The 17,857-nt window shown below is 41.0% G+C and overlaps 1 protein-coding gene across 1 annotated transcript in view; it reads left to right on the forward strand.

Moving 5' to 3' along the window:
* ANKHD1 (ankyrin repeat and KH domain containing 1) overlaps window positions 1-17,857 on the forward strand; it is a 106,158-nt gene that overhangs the window by 21,576 nt on the left and 66,725 nt on the right. Inside the window, exons 3-6 of the mRNA XM_009890698.1 lie at window positions 9,591-9,747; window positions 14,134-14,281; window positions 15,183-15,330; window positions 16,342-16,575. Of these exons, the coding sequence (XP_009889000.1) occupies window positions 9,591-9,747; window positions 14,134-14,281; window positions 15,183-15,330; window positions 16,342-16,575 (687 nt within the window). The remainder of the gene's footprint in view (window positions 1-9,590; window positions 9,748-14,133; window positions 14,282-15,182; window positions 15,331-16,341; window positions 16,576-17,857) is intronic.

The raw sequence follows: 17,857 nt of genomic DNA on the forward strand, positions 1-17,857 counted from the left end.
CAAGTGTAGGGTACTGCATCTGGGGAGGAGTAACCCCATGCATCAGTACAGGTTGGGGGCTGACCTCCTGGAGAGCAGCTCTGTGGAAAGGGACCTGGGAGTCCTGGTGGACAACAGGATGACCATGAGCCAGCAATGTCTCCTCATGGTCAAGAAGGCCAATGGCATCCTGGGGTGCAGCAAGAAGAGTGTGGCCAGTAGTTCGAGGGAGGTCATCCTCCCCCTCTACTCTGCCCTGGTGAGGCTGCATCTGGAGTACTGCGTCCAGTTCTGGGCTCCCCGGTTCAAGAAAGACAGGGATCTGCTGGAGAGGCTCCAGCAAAGGGCTACAAAGATGATTGGGGGATTAGAACATCTCTCATATGAGGAAAGGCTGAGGGACTTGGGCCTTTTTAGTCTAGAGAAAAGTAGATTGAGGGGGGATCTTACTTACAAATACTTGAAGGGAGGTTGTCAGGGGGATGGGAATAGTCTTTTTTCAGTGGTGTCCAGTGATGGGACAAGAGGTAACAGATACAAACTTGAACATAGGAAGTTCCATCTTAACACTAGAAGGAACTTCTTTACATCGAGGGTGGCAGAGCACTGGAACAGGCTGCCCAGAGAGGTTGTGGAGTCTCCCACTCTGGAGACATTCAAAACCTGCCTGGACGCTGTCCTGTACAACCTGTTGTATGTAGGTGACCCTGCTATGGTGGGGTGGTTGGACTAAATGATCTCCAGAGGTCCCTTCCAACCCTGACCATTCTGTGATTCTGTGAAATGAACATGACCTCTCGCTGAAGTCTCTTACAGTTTGAGATCCCCCCAAAGTCTGGCCATTGCAAGTGGGAAGAGAATAGCCAACAGAAGACTTGGAGCTGTTCTGAAGATTTTTATATCTTAACTAGAAGCTGGGATCTTACTGATGAATGATTTTGGGTTATCATGACTTTGGCGTGGGGAGAGGAGTTGAATATTTATTTATTGCATTTTATCTTAGAAAGAAATTTTGGGGCAGAAGGCAAGCTCTGTTTTTGATATGTTAAATTGGTTTTGTGGTATCCTGAACTGTCGTACTTTGATAGGCTTACCACTAAACCCAACAGAAAACAGCCAAGGAACCGAACCTCTGTGGCAACAAGTAAACTAAGTAAACTTCATTTCCATCTGGGAATGTCATTGAGTTGATATCTGGTTAATATAACAGAATACAATGAGAAGGTATGTTCTCCTACCCTGGGTTTTTTATTTGGTTTTATCAGGTAGTAAATCATCTGCTGAGGAAGCTGTGGAGCTGCAGCCTGCTCAGGCAAGCTGACCATGCATACAAGAGGAGTTAACATGCACTGTGAACATCACAGAGCAAGCCAGGGCAGTAGCTGTGGTCTGAAGCGCTGTGATGGTTTGTATGGAGCTCGAACTCTGCTTCCCAGGAATGGCATTGCCTTTAGACAAGTCAATTTTTAGTTGGCATGGTAATAAAGAACGATATTAGCCTTCAGAAATATTATTGGGTGACACTATTTGAGTTTCAAAAAAAACTTTAGAAGGCGCTGTTGTAGAGCCTTTAGAGACCTGTATTTGTTGGAAAGGAAAAGTCTTTTCACTTATGAAATAGCTAGTTGTAAGACAAATTACTCGGGTACCTTATTTTGCCCTAGTAAAAAGGGGACTATGAGGAGGGCAAAAATTAGAGCTGTAAACTCAGGGTGTATGCCGTTTAGTCAACTTGAATAATCCAGTCCAGCTGTATTTGAGATCACGTTGTGAATTTTAGCAAGAAGTTTAGTAATGGTCAAGTAAGTTACGATTTAAGCACATAGGCAATGTATAGAAGCAATCAGAGAGAGCAGGTATATAATTGTATTTTTTTCCTGCTGTTGAGGATAGGCTAGGAGACTAGTCTGAATGAGGCTTGATCAGGCCTTTGAAAACATGACTGATATGTGTCACCATAATTTTATCTCCTTTGTTTTGCATTCACATCTGTCTTTTAACAAAAAGGGTTATTCCCAAATCTTTGAGTTTGAGTATTATACAGTGCAGAAAGACTGATTTAGAAGGAATCTGGAGCAGGAAGGGGGACCCAACCAATTTAGTTCATGATATTTTCTTGTTCAAAGTAATTACTGGCATTTAAAGAGATTCATATTATCTATGAAGTTGCATGCTTGTTGAGCAATCCCATACATAATGGCACAGTAATGTGTGATAACCTGCTCTGCCGTGATTATAAAGGGTATTGCCAAGTGGCTTAGATATCTTTTCAATGATGTGCCAGACCATAATCGAAGCATTCTTGGATTGGGATGATAGGGTGAAGTTATAAGCAAGTTTGTTGCAACGCAGAAGTATATGGCATTTTAAATGTCAGGAGTGAGAATTCAAAAACTTTGAAAGAACATTTCTGTTCAAAGTTCATTTTCTGAATGATGCAAAAGATGAGGTTAAAAAAAAAAATATGGTAAAAGGGTATTTGCTACCAATGTATTTATTTAGGGTAGGTGTGTTAGGAGAGGATTTGTGTGCTATGAAATCAGTGTCAAAATACAGGCTTTTTTGAAGCAAAGTAGAATCAGCTGTTCCTGGACAGGGTTTATGTCATTATATGAATAATGTTAGCAATGAGACATAGCCAGGTAAGGCGAAGTGTAGCGTCTGAAGTAATGAGTTGGGGGGGTTTGGTTTGTGGGGGTTTTGTTGTTGTTTGTTTGGTTTTTTTTTAGATGTGGATATTCCAGATGTGCAATCTCTGCAGATTTCAGTGCAACCCTTCTTTGTGCATCCTTGGATTATAGGCTCCTGAAGGTCTCCCTTCATACATGGTCCTGAGTACTGCATGAGATGTTGTTAGGGTCTGTAAATTTTGTGTGAATTCTTCAAAGGCTCACCAGAATCATACAGAAATTTAAGGATAGCATGCATAACTGAATAAAGAAGGTTTTAAACTTTAACTGCTTTAATGAAGAGTTTTGTTTTAGAGGCCAAATGGCATAGGTAAACAGTTCTTTTCCTTACACAGCAAGTAAACCTTCCCTTGTAACTCTAATGTTCTTTAGCTTAGTGTGAAATACAATTTTTTTAACAGCACTTTACCTTCAAGTTTTTAAAAGCATATGAATTTTAGATGACTACAGTAGAATTTATTAGTATTTTTCTAATTCCTATATACAAAGAACACTACTCAATGTGTGGTTTCTTCCTTGAGGACTTTAGTCTGAGCAATCAGCATATGATAAAACACATATAAATATTTAAAACTTATTAAAAAAATTGTAAAAATATTATGTCCCTCATTCTGATATTGTAAATTAGATATCTTGATGCAGAAACAGTGAAATTTGAAAACGGCTATTTCTTTTGATCTGCTTGGCTTTGGACTTTTTTTTTTTTTACAGGGAAACGGAGAGCCAGCACAATCCTCTCTCACTTTAGATGGGCTGAAATAATTTGTGTTGTGTCCTTTTGCAAGATTAAAGCCTGTCTTCCCATTGCTGTGTGGTCAAATAATCCGTGGGACCCAGCTTTTGGTTTTGTTTTTGTTTTTTTTTTGTAGCTGGGGTCTATTAGACAACTGGTGAGACAAAACTGAAGTCAGCGTTTCTGTGCCCACACCTTCCTCACCGGCAGTGGCTGTGCTGGGAGCACGGGGTGGTGGTTGAAGCCTGCCCTGGAGCGGAGCGGGTGCAAGTCTGGCAGTGAGTGTGCTCTTGGCAGCTGTGCTCCCCAATTCCAGTTGCTTCCCTGCCTGGCTGCTGACTTCAGTTACTTGTTCCAGGCAACTAGAATTTTGCAAACCTTGCTTAGGCTTTAAACAGGGGCAGTAGGTTCGAGCTGATTCGGTGCTTTCCTGGGTTTGCCAGAAGGTCAATGGGGGTCTCAGTGAGTGTGCTGACAACACTATACTTTGATTTACTGGCTCTTTGAAAATGATGTAATATGAACCTAGTGTTGTGGATGTCTTGTCATCATCAGAGAGGAGCGAAGCACACACTTTTTTGTTAGTTACATGGGGAATTAGAAAATCACTTTCTGTTAACATTTACAAAGCAGAACATTACAACATCACGGAGAGCAGCAGCCTGATGTTTGGTAGATGGCTGATAGAATCTCTACTTGCTTCTGACACTGCTAGAATTTACAGAAAATAGTAGGTGGTAGTTTTCTGTGGATGCTGCACTCTTCCTAAGTATCACCAGAAATAAACTTGTAACACGTGGATTAAAAGGGCATATGAGGTCTCTTTTCTTTAGGTACTCTTCCCTTAGGTTCTACTCAGCGTGCCTGAACTGAATTCCTCTCGTGCTGTTAGGGGAGCCGTACCTGTGTCGACAGTTTGAATTAAGCTGCCCGAGACCTTACAGAACAGGGTGTGTTCAGTGCTGCTTGTTGCCTTCTTGTCTTGTGGTAGCACCCATGTGATGTGCTAGAATTAATACTTCTCTGGTAGAGTTACTGCTTCTTGGCACAAGACTAGCAGTTGATTTTTGACAGTCTAGAACTTCTCAATTTCTCTAAATGGGGATTCCAGAAAAGAAACTAAACCAAAGTCCCCTCTCTCCTTCCTGAACCCCTTGTTCGAGGGGCTACTTGTATGCCATGCTGATTAAAGCAGTTTCTTAACATACCATTTAAAAAAAAAAAAAAAGACACGTTTCTAGGCTACGATTCTCACTTCATTCTTCTTTTGTCCTTTTAAAGCTGTCCACATTTCCATCAAAACCTGCCTTTGGGATGACAAGTGATGTAAGACCTTAAGGAAACAGGGTCCTTTTAAGGTTCTGGGACCAGCAGATGATTCCATGTGAGCTGAAGTTGAGTTAGACTTTGTGATGAACTTGAGATCATAAATTGGACATGCTAGCAGGTGAATGGCCTCAAGTATGTGCTAGAACATAAGGTGTGCTGGAACTGACTGGGAAGGAGCATAATCGCCACTGAATCTGCAGTTTGTGAGGATTATTGGACGTTACCTCTTATGCTTAGATATGTTGATCTCTTTGGAACAATCTTCTTTGTTCAGAGCATACATTGACACCAGTTGTGTGTGGTATGAGGGAGTTAACTGTGGGCTCCATACCACAGTAATGTTTTTTTAAGGTATTTTAAATTGTGATAATTACAAGATACTAGTTACAAACTACACTTAAGTATTGTCTTTATCCTTGATATGAACTTTATCCAGTTTGGGAGGGGAGCAACTAATGCTTCCATGAGAATGTTCCTTTTCTTGAAATAGAAGGGAATGGTTATTCAAGTGTGGGTATCCCTTTACTGCAGTGAACTTGAAACAGTTTTGGCCTAGGTTATTTGTGTTGGTTCTTCAAGATTTATTTGTGGCTTTCAACTTCTGTGTTCAAATTGTGAAAATAGACAGACATGGTTTTCAGAGAATGTAATCTCTGATTCCTCATGGCAAAATCATACCAGTGCTATAAGTTCCTGCCCTTTTGAGTTTTCCAAAGACACAAACCTGGTTGTGTTCCAGTTTTCCTGAGGTGATATCTGTATCTGACTTGTTAAACTCAGGAAGATCACACTGAGAGGTTACCAGCTCATTTCAGGTTACCCTAAAACTCTAACCTTGGTAGTTACATGGTAGGAACATGCCGATGAGTCTGAAAGTCAACAAGGAAGCCCGTGCTTCAAATCGGAGTGCCAGTTATGGGTGCATAGGTATGTATCTGATGAGCAAGCTTTTACCTTGAAAGGTGAGGTTCTTGTTCTAATACCCCTCTAATCAACTTCAGGCTAATTTAAATAGTTCAGTAGTATGGCACTAACATGTGGAACATCTGACATTATCTGCCACAAAGTTCAATCACACTGTATGCCATAGTAGTTTTAAGAAAAAAAAAAAAAGTCATCTGCTCCAAACTCAACTAGTTATATACTAGTCAGTTGTCCTGGAGATTTCATCTCAGTTGAACTGTTGAATTGTTGACTTGTTTAAACTGGTGGAAATAACCTTTACAGATTCAGCCTGAATCTGTGTGCCATAGACTTGATGGTTTGTGGCCCAGTAGAAGGACTAATCTGCTTGCAGATCTTGGAACTCATACTTTTCTCTCTGATTCAGAGATCTACAGTCTGTGTGTTGATGTGCTGGATGGGGAGGAACTAGGTCATCTATTTCCCATCAGGGGGAGAGTATAGAATCATAGGATGGTTTTGGGCTTGGAAGTGACCTTTAAAAATCACCCAGTCTGACCCCCCTACTGTGGGCAGGGACATCTTCCACTAGGTCAGGCTGCACAAAACCTCCTCCAACCTGTCCTTGAACACTTCCAGGAATGGGGTATCCACAACACCTCTGGGAAACCTATTCCCAGGAATGGTTAAGAGCTCTCTCTTCAGTTGTTGGATAATGCTGCTGCCCTTGGCCCTGCCAGGCTTTGTGAACACACTGGCATGTGGCTTCAGCAGAGATGCTCAGCTGAAGAACTGCCCCACAAAGGCAGACTGAAGGTTTGTCTCACTCCCTGTGCCCTGCAGTGGGCCAGCTGTGGACACTTGAGGGAAAAGCAGTAAAATCACAGTACAGGTGATAGTCTTTCCTCTCTCTGTCCTTCCAGTAGTCTCTTGTTCAGTAATGTGCTTAAATAGTGACTTCCAGGGCTACTGTTCTTACTAGTACTGTAAAGCCTGTGCCTTCTGTGGACCTATCTAATCTGTTTTTAAAATTCATCTTTTTGGCCTTTGCATGGCAGCTCATGTTCTATGGAAGCACTTCTTTCTGATTTGAGTGGTGAGCTGTAACATACGTTGGGAACATCACCATCTTCATATGGTTAATGACTGTAGGCTGTTCTCAATAAAAACAGGCAGTGGCTCCCATAGTCTCTTTTCAGACTTACCCTGCAACGGTGATGAGTCCATGGAAAGAAGACGTTACTCAACCTCTGTGGTGGCTTCTGTTCCTGAAAATGTGCCATTTCCCAGCAGGAAGCACAGAGTGTCAAACACTGGGGCTCAGTAATGTAAGAAATTGCCGTTATTTGTGTGGAAGGAGGATGAATTTGAGCAAATGTGGAGGATGGTCTTGAGGACGCTTTCAGTATTTGTTGTACGGGAGAAGACAAGCAGAGATTTAGTCTAGCACCTACATGTAGATCAGTGAGATTGCTGCTGTCCCTGTGTGTGTGAGGCGTCTCAAACACCTGGGAGAGTGACACAAGAGCGAATGGTTATGAGCTGAGCACAAAACCACTTCAATTAGAGATTAGTAGATAAGGTTGGTACGTCCTCTAGCAGGAGACCACCAGCAGTAATCAAGAAAAGCAGATACTTTGGAGCAGGAGCTCTGCTGTGGTTGAAGTTCGTTTGTCTCTGCAGGACACGTTCTGTGGTGTGACTTCTCTTGCCTTCTGAAATCCCATGTGTGACTGCTTCAACAAGCAAACTTCAGAATGGGGAGAATAGTAAAGCGTAGGTTCTGCTTGTCTAGGTAACCTGTCCGATCTTAGTGATTTGAAAGGATTGAGGTAGCCACTTCAGTTTCAGATCGCCAGGTCATTTTGTTTGGGTTTGTTTGTGGTGGTGGTGTTTTTGACTGGACTTTTTATTCCCCAGCTCCCCAGCAGTAGAGCTGTTTACCAGCTCCCTCATGAGACCCTTCTAAGTGGAGGGAAACTGCTGTTGTACTGCTCCTTGCTAGCTGAGTCTACACTTTTAGCCTTTGCTCAGTGGTCATTTTTCTAAATCCTGTAGATTTGTCCTGAGTAGCTTTCCACTTAGCTTACCATGGTGCCCAGCCTTGGTTGCAGCAGTCCTACTAGATGAGGCCTCAGTGCTGAGTTGTGAAGGCTTAATTACCTTTCTTTCCGTGGGCAGTGCTTTGATGTACTCTGCAAGCTAGTGTGAGCCAGCACTGCTACCAGAAACAGCTAGTGTAAACTAGATGGGTGTGGTGTGGACAGATTAAGCTTTAATTTCGTATTTTATCAAGGAGTGGGTAATTCATTATGAATTATTTTTCATAGCCTCCTGACAATGCTGAAGTGATCCAGAGGTAGGATGTTGGAGCCAGGGAGGTAGCACACTTGGATCTGAGCAAGCAGCTCATCTCAGCCTTTGTAGCCCGTGCTCACTTTCTGTCGGCCAAGTAGACTTCTGCACCCCATGGTGGGTGTCTGCCTTGCTGACAGGGTAGGGACTCCATCACTTCCAGCAGTACTGAGCTCTCATGCTGTGAGCCAATGCTTCCAGTACGCCAGCGGGGATGTAGGGTCACGCAATGGAGTGGGCCTGGCACATGCTGGCCTAAATTGTTTTCAGGGTGGAGAAATCTGGGAAGTATTGATTCTTACATTAATTAGAAACAAACTGGCTGCTCTCAAACTGGGGAAATACATTGTCCAAGGGCAATGTTTGAAACTGTCAAAGTACGATTTCAGTATTTATTCCGTAATAATTACAAGCTCGGTTGTGGTAGATGTGTAAATCAATCTTGCAGATATAAGTGCATATGAAATAGCAGATCTGAGGTGAAAGATGCATTATTTTCAGAGGTTTATATCTAATTTGACCTTGTTTAACAGCTAAGGAATGGAAAATTTACTGATATATCACTGGTGAAGCTAGCTAATCTGGAAACCAGTAACCATTTGCTTTTTGTAGCATGTGAAATTGGTTGTTTTTGGAGGGGTGTGTGCTATTCATTGGTGCATTTCTTTACACTATTTGTACATTTGTATATGCAAGTATAAGCCCTGCCTACACTGCAGAGGCACCTGTGCAGTGATGTTTGTGTATGTAAAATAGGCTGTGCTGAACTATATGGAGTAAAACTACACAGCTGTGGCATAATTTTGTCAGCCATGTAAATGAGTGGGATACATACCTTCTTATAGTGCTGTTCTGTATTTGCTTTAGTCTTGCAGCAAAGAACCTGTTTTAAAAAAGAAACTGTTACAAAAATTGCTTGAGTCTAAGCATTTCTACTGTGTAATGTTAGTGTAGAGGGGGCACTGATTTCAATTATACTTAAATTATTTGAAAAAACTTCATAATTTTTGTGCCTGTAGCTAGAGCTGTGCAGTTTGGAATGGTAAATTACTGGGAATTTAAGGTAATAGGTTTTTAAATTTTTTTTTGTACTCTTAAAAAAGGAAAGGTGCATTAGAGCGAAGTCTACTTCATTTTGGGTGGAGCTGGGTGGGAAAAGGGTAATGACTTTACATTTAAATTGGAAAATTCTTCATATTCAGAAAATATTAAACCAAGTCTGTGGAATAATACCTGTTTCCCAAACTTCTGTTTCTGGGCTTGATCCCTGGGCTTATCCTTATTCTCCTGAGATTTTTTCCCCCTTTTTTTTTCTTTTTTTTATTTGTTTTTCCCTCTTCAAAAGTACAAGTTGGGAATTTGGGGGACAGGTAATGAAGCTGCCAGTTCAAAAATAGTTTTCTTACTGCCATATTGTAGTTAATTAAATGTTCAAGTCTTAAGCAAATGTTAACAGTTACTTTTAAGTAGCTGATTTTCTGGCATGTTTGCAAATGATTTTTAACTAATAGTGCATGTGGCTGAAATCTAAAATAGTGTCTTTGCATTTCTTTTGTGTGACTTTCATACTAACCTGACTGATGAACGAACATACACTGAAGGAATTGGTAAATTGTCCACTGCCGATGGTAAAGCCTTCGCAGATCCTGAGGTTCTCCGGAGACTGACGTCCTCTGTGAGCTGTGCACTGGATGAAGCTGCTGCTGCATTGACGCGGATGAGAGCAGAGAACAATCACAATGCAGGACAAGTGGACAAGTATGTATCGATCCCTCCCCACCCCCAGTTTCCCAACTATCGACTGTAAGCTTGTATTTTTAATTTCAAATTCAGTTAATTTTATAGTTGGTACTTGGTAATGTATCTGCTCTGCTACTAGCAGAAGCAACGTTATTGAATCAGAAGGTGTAACTACTGTCCCGTAGTATAAAAAATGTTACTTTCTAACCTGCTGCTCTTTCTGTGTACTAGACAGTTGATTTCTTTTTCAAAAACTGATGCTGCGATAGCTCTCTACTGCCTCAGCATACTTGGTTGGAAACTAATGATTGTAGTTCATTATAGAAATTAGAGGATACTAATACTTGCAGGGCAGGGATTTGCCCTGCGATCTTGCTCAGGAACTTAGGGGGAAATGAAACTGTATTATCTGATAACTTTTTGTAACTGATAATTAATGAGGATGACATTTAATTCTCATAATGATAAAACTGAGGATTTGTCCTGTGTTGTCAAAAGCTTTCTTCTACATTGGTAATTTCAAACCATCTTTAGGGGTCCTGAAATACTTTCTACTCTGACAAGTGATGCAAGTAGTTCTTAAACTGTTGGGATGGTGTGACTGAGTACACTGTTGAACTTCAGATCTAAGATCAAAAATTGAAAGTCTTAAGTTTCCTTTTGTATGGATGTCCTCTTGAAGTTCAGGTTTGGGATTTGCAAAACAAAGTGCTTACAGTAAGGGCATTAGACTTGAGTCATTGCTCAAAATACAAATATAGAACAATTACAGTTTAATTTCCAAACTGAAGCTAGAGAAATTACTTGTGGATCAAAACATGGGGAGATGAACATATGCTGGGGAAGCATGTTTGAACATAGAAAGGAAGCGTACAAGAGGTGGAAGCAGGCCAGGTGGCCTATGGGGAATATAGAGACAATGTTCAAGCGTATAGAGATGTGATTAGGAAAGCCAGAGCCCACCTGGAGTTGAATCTGGCAAAAGGCGTGATTGGCAACAAGATACATTATTGTGAGTATACCAGCTGCAAAAGGAAGATGAGGGAAGGTGTGGGCCTGCCTCAGAATATGGCAGGGGACCTAGTGATGAGGGACACAGAAGAGGAAGTGGTAGTGAGTGCTGCCTTTGCCTTGGGCTTTGCTGGTGAGGTTTGCTTTGGGGAATCCCAAGCTCCTGAAATGAGCGGGAAGGTCTGGACCAAGGAGGGCTTGCCCTTGGTTGGCATCAGGTCAGAGAGCATTTAAACAGGTTGGACATAGTCCAGCAGACAAGTTCATGGGGCCTCATAGGATGCACCCATGTGTACTGAAGGAGCTGGCTGATGTCACTGTGAGGCCAGTCCCAATTTACTTGAAAGGTCACGGGGAATGAGAGAAGTTCCTGAGTACTGGAAGAAAGCAAATGTCACCCCTGTCCTCAAGAAGGGCAAGAAAGATGATCCAAGGGACTTACAGGCAGGTCAGCCTCACCTCAGTCCCTAAAAAAAAGGTGGTGGAGCAAATCTTCCTGGAAGCCATTTCCTGACACAGTAAGTACAAATTGTTGATGGGAAGTAGTCAGCATGGTTTCACATAGGGGAGACCTGATAGCCTTCTACCATGAGATGGCTATGGTAGATGAGAGGAGAGCCGTAGGTGCTGTTGATCTTGACTTTAGCGAGTCTTTCACACAGTATCCCACAGGATCCTGTGGGACAAGCTGATGAAGTATGAACCAGATAGGGGGACAGTGAGGTGGATTGAAAACTGTCCGAAGTACTAGGCTCAGAGTTGTTGGTATCACAAAGTCCAGGTGAAGGCAAGTTGCTAGTGATGTACTCCAGGGGATGATATTGGGGCTAGTACTGTTTAACGTCTTCCCCAGTGAGCCACATGATGGTCCAGAGTGCATCCTCAGCAAGTTTGCAGATTATACAAAACTGAAAGGAGTGGTTGATAGACTAGATGGTTGTGCTGCCATTTAGCAGGACCTAGACAAAAAAAAAAGCCAGCAGTAATCTCATGAAATTCAACAAAGGGAAATGCAAAGTCTTGCACCTGGGGAGGAATATCTCTGTACATTGGTACGGCTGGAGAGGGCTGAATGGCTGGAAATCAACTTTGGAGAAAAAGACCTGAGTTCCATGTGGACAAGTGGAATATGAGCCAGCAATGTACCCTTGGAGCAAAGGTCAACAGCTTCCTGTGCTTCATTTGGAAGAGCATCCCAGTGTCTTTCTTGTCACTTTTACAAATTGTCTTGGAAATACCTCAAAGGGAACAAACTGGGAGCAAACTGGGAGACCTCTTGAGGTGCCTGGGTCAACTAGAATCAACTACTTGTTTTAATAGGTTTTTCCCAGGGCGTATTTGGTTTTGCAGCAGTTGTGTATTATATGAGGTGGCTTAAGGTCATCTGAGGGTGATGGATCTGTTTCAGGATTTGTCTTGCAGGTTATGGTGTTGGGTGGCTCCTGTTTCTAAAGGCTAGACTATGTGTGTGCAAAAGTGCATGCATCCCCACCCTCTCCTCCCAGCTGCAGGTGGGATCTGAGCTGTAAATGTCTGGTAAGGTGTGGGTTGCAGCAGGGCTGTGTGCCTGAATGCTTGTGCCATGAGCACGCAGCTGTCCCTTATTGCCTTCTAGGAGGAGGTGGCAGGTGTGATAGTGTCCTGCAGCCTTTTACTGGGATCCTGTTGCTTCAGTACATGGACTTGACTATGTGGCCAAATAATAAACTTTACCATGATATCAGTTATTTTGCTTAAAATAGGTAGTGATTACAATGCAAATGTAAGTGATCAGATACTGGTCAAGTCAGATCTCAGCTCTTATCTAGCAGCTGCCAGCACAGTTTATTTCATTTTGGGGTATATGGTAGATGAGTCTCTTTTAAAGTAGGGGCTTAACGTGGTTCAACCATTGCAGTCTTTGAACAATTGAAGATTGAAACTTTTATGCTTTTCTGAGGGAACTCTGCTCAAATGGATACCTTCATTGTGAGTGAATTTCTTGACTGAAATTCTGTCTTTTACAGAAGAAAAGTAGATGTTTGAGGTTTTTAATGAATCTGAGCATACTAGTTTTTGTTTTAAGTAACAAGCTTCCATATCTTGCAAATAAAATATACTGATAGGAATGCATCACTTTCAGTCCCCTACTGTTTCTAACAGAATGCTCCTCCTCCCTTACCCCTCCCACCAGGGCTTTAACTATGGTTTGGTTCCCAGTGGCTGAGGGACCATGATTCCTTGCATATGTTTTCTAAATAAAATTATATCATCCGTTCGAGAAGTGTAACTGAGCATGACTTGCTCTGTTTACACTTCTGTTTAGCAGTCCTTTAACAGTTATCTTTGCTGTTAAGACTTTTTTTTTATACAGAAAAAGATTTACAGGACAGGTGACGTAGTCTGAAACAAATTGAAGCACAGCTCAGCTTTTTCAAGATTTGTTTAGTGTACTGTTGTAGGTCTCAGGGGAAATAGCTGTTCTCTCTACTCCAAAAGTTAATGATGGTTAAAGTAGTGATTATAGACTTCTGAGCTTTTAGGTGCCAAGAACTCAGGATCTATGTTGGTCTTTTCCTTCTAACTCTTAGCTTGTAATTACCTCTCATGGCTTATTTTTTTTTTTTAAAGTATGAGTTAGTAGTGTTCCATGTAGGGTTATTGCTGTTTAAAAAAGGTGCAGTTCAATTGCTTATTTCGTCCATCTGAAAACTTCTGTAATACGCTTTTAACAGTCCCTGACAGGAAACATAATAAACTTCTGTAAGGCTCCTCTCTTTTCTTCCCTTAAGATGGCATTAGTTTAGGTAAGGATTTTTGTTTGAAATGGCTGCTTAAATTAAGAAACTGGTATTTTCAATTAAAAGAAAAAAGCTTTGGGTTAGTGCAGAGAAGGAGACAGTCCCACTACAGGAGAGACAAGAGTCAGGAGTTTGTTGCAGTATTTGGTTTTAGTGTTCTCTCTGATACTAGGCTCTTCACTTTTTGGCTCTATCTCTACTAGAAATTTGCCTTGGTACCTGTAGTCAGCAGTTTGTTGTGGTCATAGCCTCTGTGCATCTCGCATTCCACCAAAGTGTGAATAGCATCAGTGAGATTTACTTCTGTATCTTGCACACACCAGAAATTACGTAGTTTTGAGCACTCTTCTCTGCATCTAGTATATATGAGAGCTTGTGTGAGTTAGCAACTGATGCGGGCAAGATTTAATTTAGACGTAAGCAAGGCCTTTATCTCTGTTTCACCTATGGAAATAATGTGTATGCTTTTTCTTAAAAGCATAAGGTATCTTTTCTAGTAAGGCTTAGGACTGATGTCATGAGTCTTTAAGTAAAGAGTTCTTCCTTGCATAGGAAAGCTACCCATCTATTGCAGATTTATTTTGAGCTTGTTCTGTGGTTACTGATTTTCCAGTCGCAGTTTGGCAGAAGCATGCTCAGATGGGGATGTAAATGCTGTCCGGAAGCTGCTGGATGAAGGAAGAAGCGTGAATGAACATACTGAGGAAGGGGAGAGTCTCCTTTGCGTGGCCTGTTCAGCCGGATATTACGAATTGGCACAAGTAAGTAACAAATACAATCACAACTAAACCTTTGTGAAGCATTGTCTAATGGGCTTCTTTGACAGCCTTTTAGCTGTCCTGATTATAATATTTTTTATAATCTAAACAGAATATCTGTTAATATATTGTGGGATTCCAGTTATCGTTTGTGTTTTTAATGGAAAATGCTGTCATATATGCCTTTAGGTTTAAGGGACTTGTCTGAGGGATGCATCTTATGTTTTATGATGTATCTACTTTTCTGGCATTGTTCTAGATTCAGTCAAGGTGTTCTGCCAAGAAGACATTGCAATAGGATCTAAAATAGCAGCAAAATCAAACACTACAAGTGGTTACCTTCTAAAAAATCATATCTCAGTCACTCAGCCCTTTTTTAATCACATTTGTATCAACAATGCATCAATTTGTGTTATTTTTTGGCTTTTATACTTGTGTATCTAAGGGCAGAATTTGTGCTGTTTTGAAGATGTTTAGATGATAGTTCTCAGAAAGTGGCCAGCTTTATGTTTTGGTGTCAGGCAAGAGTCCATGGAGAAAACTTCACCTGTAAGCTTGGCCTGATGTGTGCTATGGTCATTAATGAAAGTTTACAGTTTCTCTGCTGTCATTCTATTCAGTGAATTGCCCTGTGACTTTTGAAAATGTCAGTATTGCACTGTAACTTAATGATGATTTTAGCAGATATGAACAACTATAGAAACCTAGCATTTCCTGAAGCAGAGCGCAGTGCAGGTAGCAATGATAAATGGTGCTGGGGAGTGCCATTGTGCTTCACCACTGGAGGTACTACAGCAAGGGGATGTCGTGGCGGGCTGGGGAATCATTCTCACAAGCCCCACTGAACTAAAAGCGAAATGTTGGTGTTACAGTTTATTCATTAAAGTGAACTTTTTCTCTCTAGGTGCTACTAGCAATGCATGCAAATGTTGAAGATCGAGGGAATAAAGGAGACATAACTCCTTTAATGGCAGCTGCCAGCGGAGGCTATGTAGATATTGTTAAACTTCTCCTTGTTCATTGTGCAGATGTCAACGCGCAGTCTTCAACAGGTAACTGGAAAGCAGGAACATGAGGAATTAGTAAGACTGGCACATAAGGCATGCAGCTGTTCTGAAGATCTGTGGTTTTATGTGATAGTTTCATTCGCAAGAAAAGATAACAGGAACTATTAAGAATAGTTAAAGATCAAATATTAAAGATTGTTTTTAATATCAACTGTAATGGAAAGCACTGTTCCTGTGAAAACTACTGTGGTGCTAGATGACCTGAAAAATAAATGAATTTTAGTTTTTCTCATCTGTATAATGCAAAACTACCTAGTAAGAAGACCATGTGACACATCTGGTCAAGACCAGTTATTTCAGTCTATTGCTTTTTACCAAAGAGGAGGTAAAATTCTTTGAGCATTGAATGTTGTCTGTGTTGCTCATGTTTGACCACAGCTTAACTAACCTTGCTGAGAATATTAACCTGCAGTTGGGTTCTGCTAATATTAAGATAAAATCTGAACAAAGTTTAAATTCTGAAAGTCATGTGTCTGAACTAGGAAATGCTATTTTTATGGTGATGATGAGCCATATTAAGCAGAACTTACCTTAAGATTTACTGTAGCGTTTAAAACGTGAGCCTTATGTGATTCTGTCACTTGCAGTACCAGAGTTTTAAATTACAAATTTATTTTCACCCAGGCAGTAGAAGTTTTTCAAGGGATTACAGGTTACAGTCTTAGGCAAAAAAAAAACAACCCAAACATGCCTTCCCCCTGCCCAAACTCAACAACGAGCATAAAAATTACTCATTGACCTTTTGTGTGCTAAAGTAGGAAACATAATAATCAAAGAAAAAAATACTGGTTTGTAATACTGGCTTAGCATTAAAACTCTTTCACGTTACAGTTGCGTTGGGATTTTATACCCAGCCTGAAATTATTGGCTGGCGTAACATTGCTGTGCTGCTAGTGATTTACTTGGTTTGTTCGGAGCTGTTAAAACTAATTTTCTTTCCTGTATTAGGAGTGGGTGACGGAATGGGCTTTCATGTAAACTTCTTCTTCCCTGCAGGGAACACGGCTCTCACTTACGCTTGTGCTGGGGGCTTTGTTGACATAGTGAAGGTGCTATTGAAAGCCGGTGCTAATATAGAAGACCACAATGAGAATGGGCATACCCCCTTAATGGAAGCAGCCAGTGCAGGTCATGTTGAGGTTGCAAGAGTATTGCTGGAATATGGTGCAGGAATCAACACTCACTCCAACGAGTTCAAAGAAAGTGCACTTACACTTGCATGCTATAAAGGTATTGTCTCTTGCCTTGTTTTGTATTTTTGTTGCCATTGATTTGCTAGGATTTATCTAACTAAAGCTTCCAGCCATACTTTGAATATTTCTCTGAAGAGTTGTGGCATACTGGGTTTTGGTTTTAAACTCAATGTCAGGAAATGCTCATCCATGGTGTAGTGGTAGTAAACCTGTCTACTTGTGTCCAGATGTGGTGGACATGTATTTGACGTGTTGCAGATGAAAACTTGTGACTGGCTGCATCCAAACTTGTGCTTTGACACACCACCGCTCTCCTCTTCCCCCACTACTGCATTCCATGTTTCATACAGATTCCCCTCACCAACTATCTGCAAGTTCTGAAAACATCTCTGTTAGCTGGTAGGAAAATGTGAAGTTAGAAGGAATTTTCCTGGAATACCCGATGGGGTGAAAATCCGATTATTATTACTGGATACTTTTCCTTCAGTGTACTTTTGGAGGATGTCTATGAATTGTTATGTATTATGAACTCTTACGGACTTCTGACTTAATTTCTTCTGCTATTTAAAGTTTCTGTATAAAGTAACTTAGTGCAATAGGAATCCAATGTGCTTCCAAGGCTTTTTTTTCTTCAAGAAACCTTCATAAAACTTCCAGCAATCGTTTTTCTCCTAATACAAGCTTAAGGATGCAGATTGTCATAGTAACTTCAGGTGGTTAGAATTGGAGGATACATGCTATGTATAACCCATCTGAAAACTTGCATCTGCATTTGTCATGGATTTCCTGTAGCATGTATTAATTCCTTAGAGCGAATTTTCAGTAAATAGTATTCCTCAATATGTTGGAGGGGCATTCTTGTTTCTTCTGACCTAAAACTTTAATAGAGTGATGTAATGTAAGGAATTCATTGACTAGAGATGTCCTGTATTATCTTTGGAAAAAGCTGGTTGAGCTACCTTGTTTTCCTCTCGGTTTTTGTAAAATGAAGTCTTGTTTTGGAGGAGGGTGCTCATTGGGATGGTAAGTTCTAAAATGGCAGAAACCATAATAGAGTTGAAAACAAATATTGGTAAAGTTCAGTGGAAGCTGATAAAAATAGTGTCAGATAACATAATGTGACATAATGCGTGTATCTTGGTTCTGAGAAATATGTCTGTGCATGCTATGATTAAAAAGCTTAAGTTCAGATCTACATGAACTTGTCGCTAAAAGGTAATCCCCACCAACTGTATGCTGCCTTGCAACACTTAAATGTTATGTCAGTATACAGTTGAATAAGGAATAAGCAGTCTGTTATAGCTTGAAGTCACAAGGAA

This window comes from Charadrius vociferus, unplaced genomic scaffold (assembly GCF_000708025.1).
Source record: "Charadrius vociferus isolate BGI_N301 unplaced genomic scaffold, ASM70802v2 scaffold828, whole genome shotgun sequence".
Lineage (NCBI taxonomy): Eukaryota > Metazoa > Chordata > Aves > Charadriiformes > Charadriidae > Charadrius > Charadrius vociferus.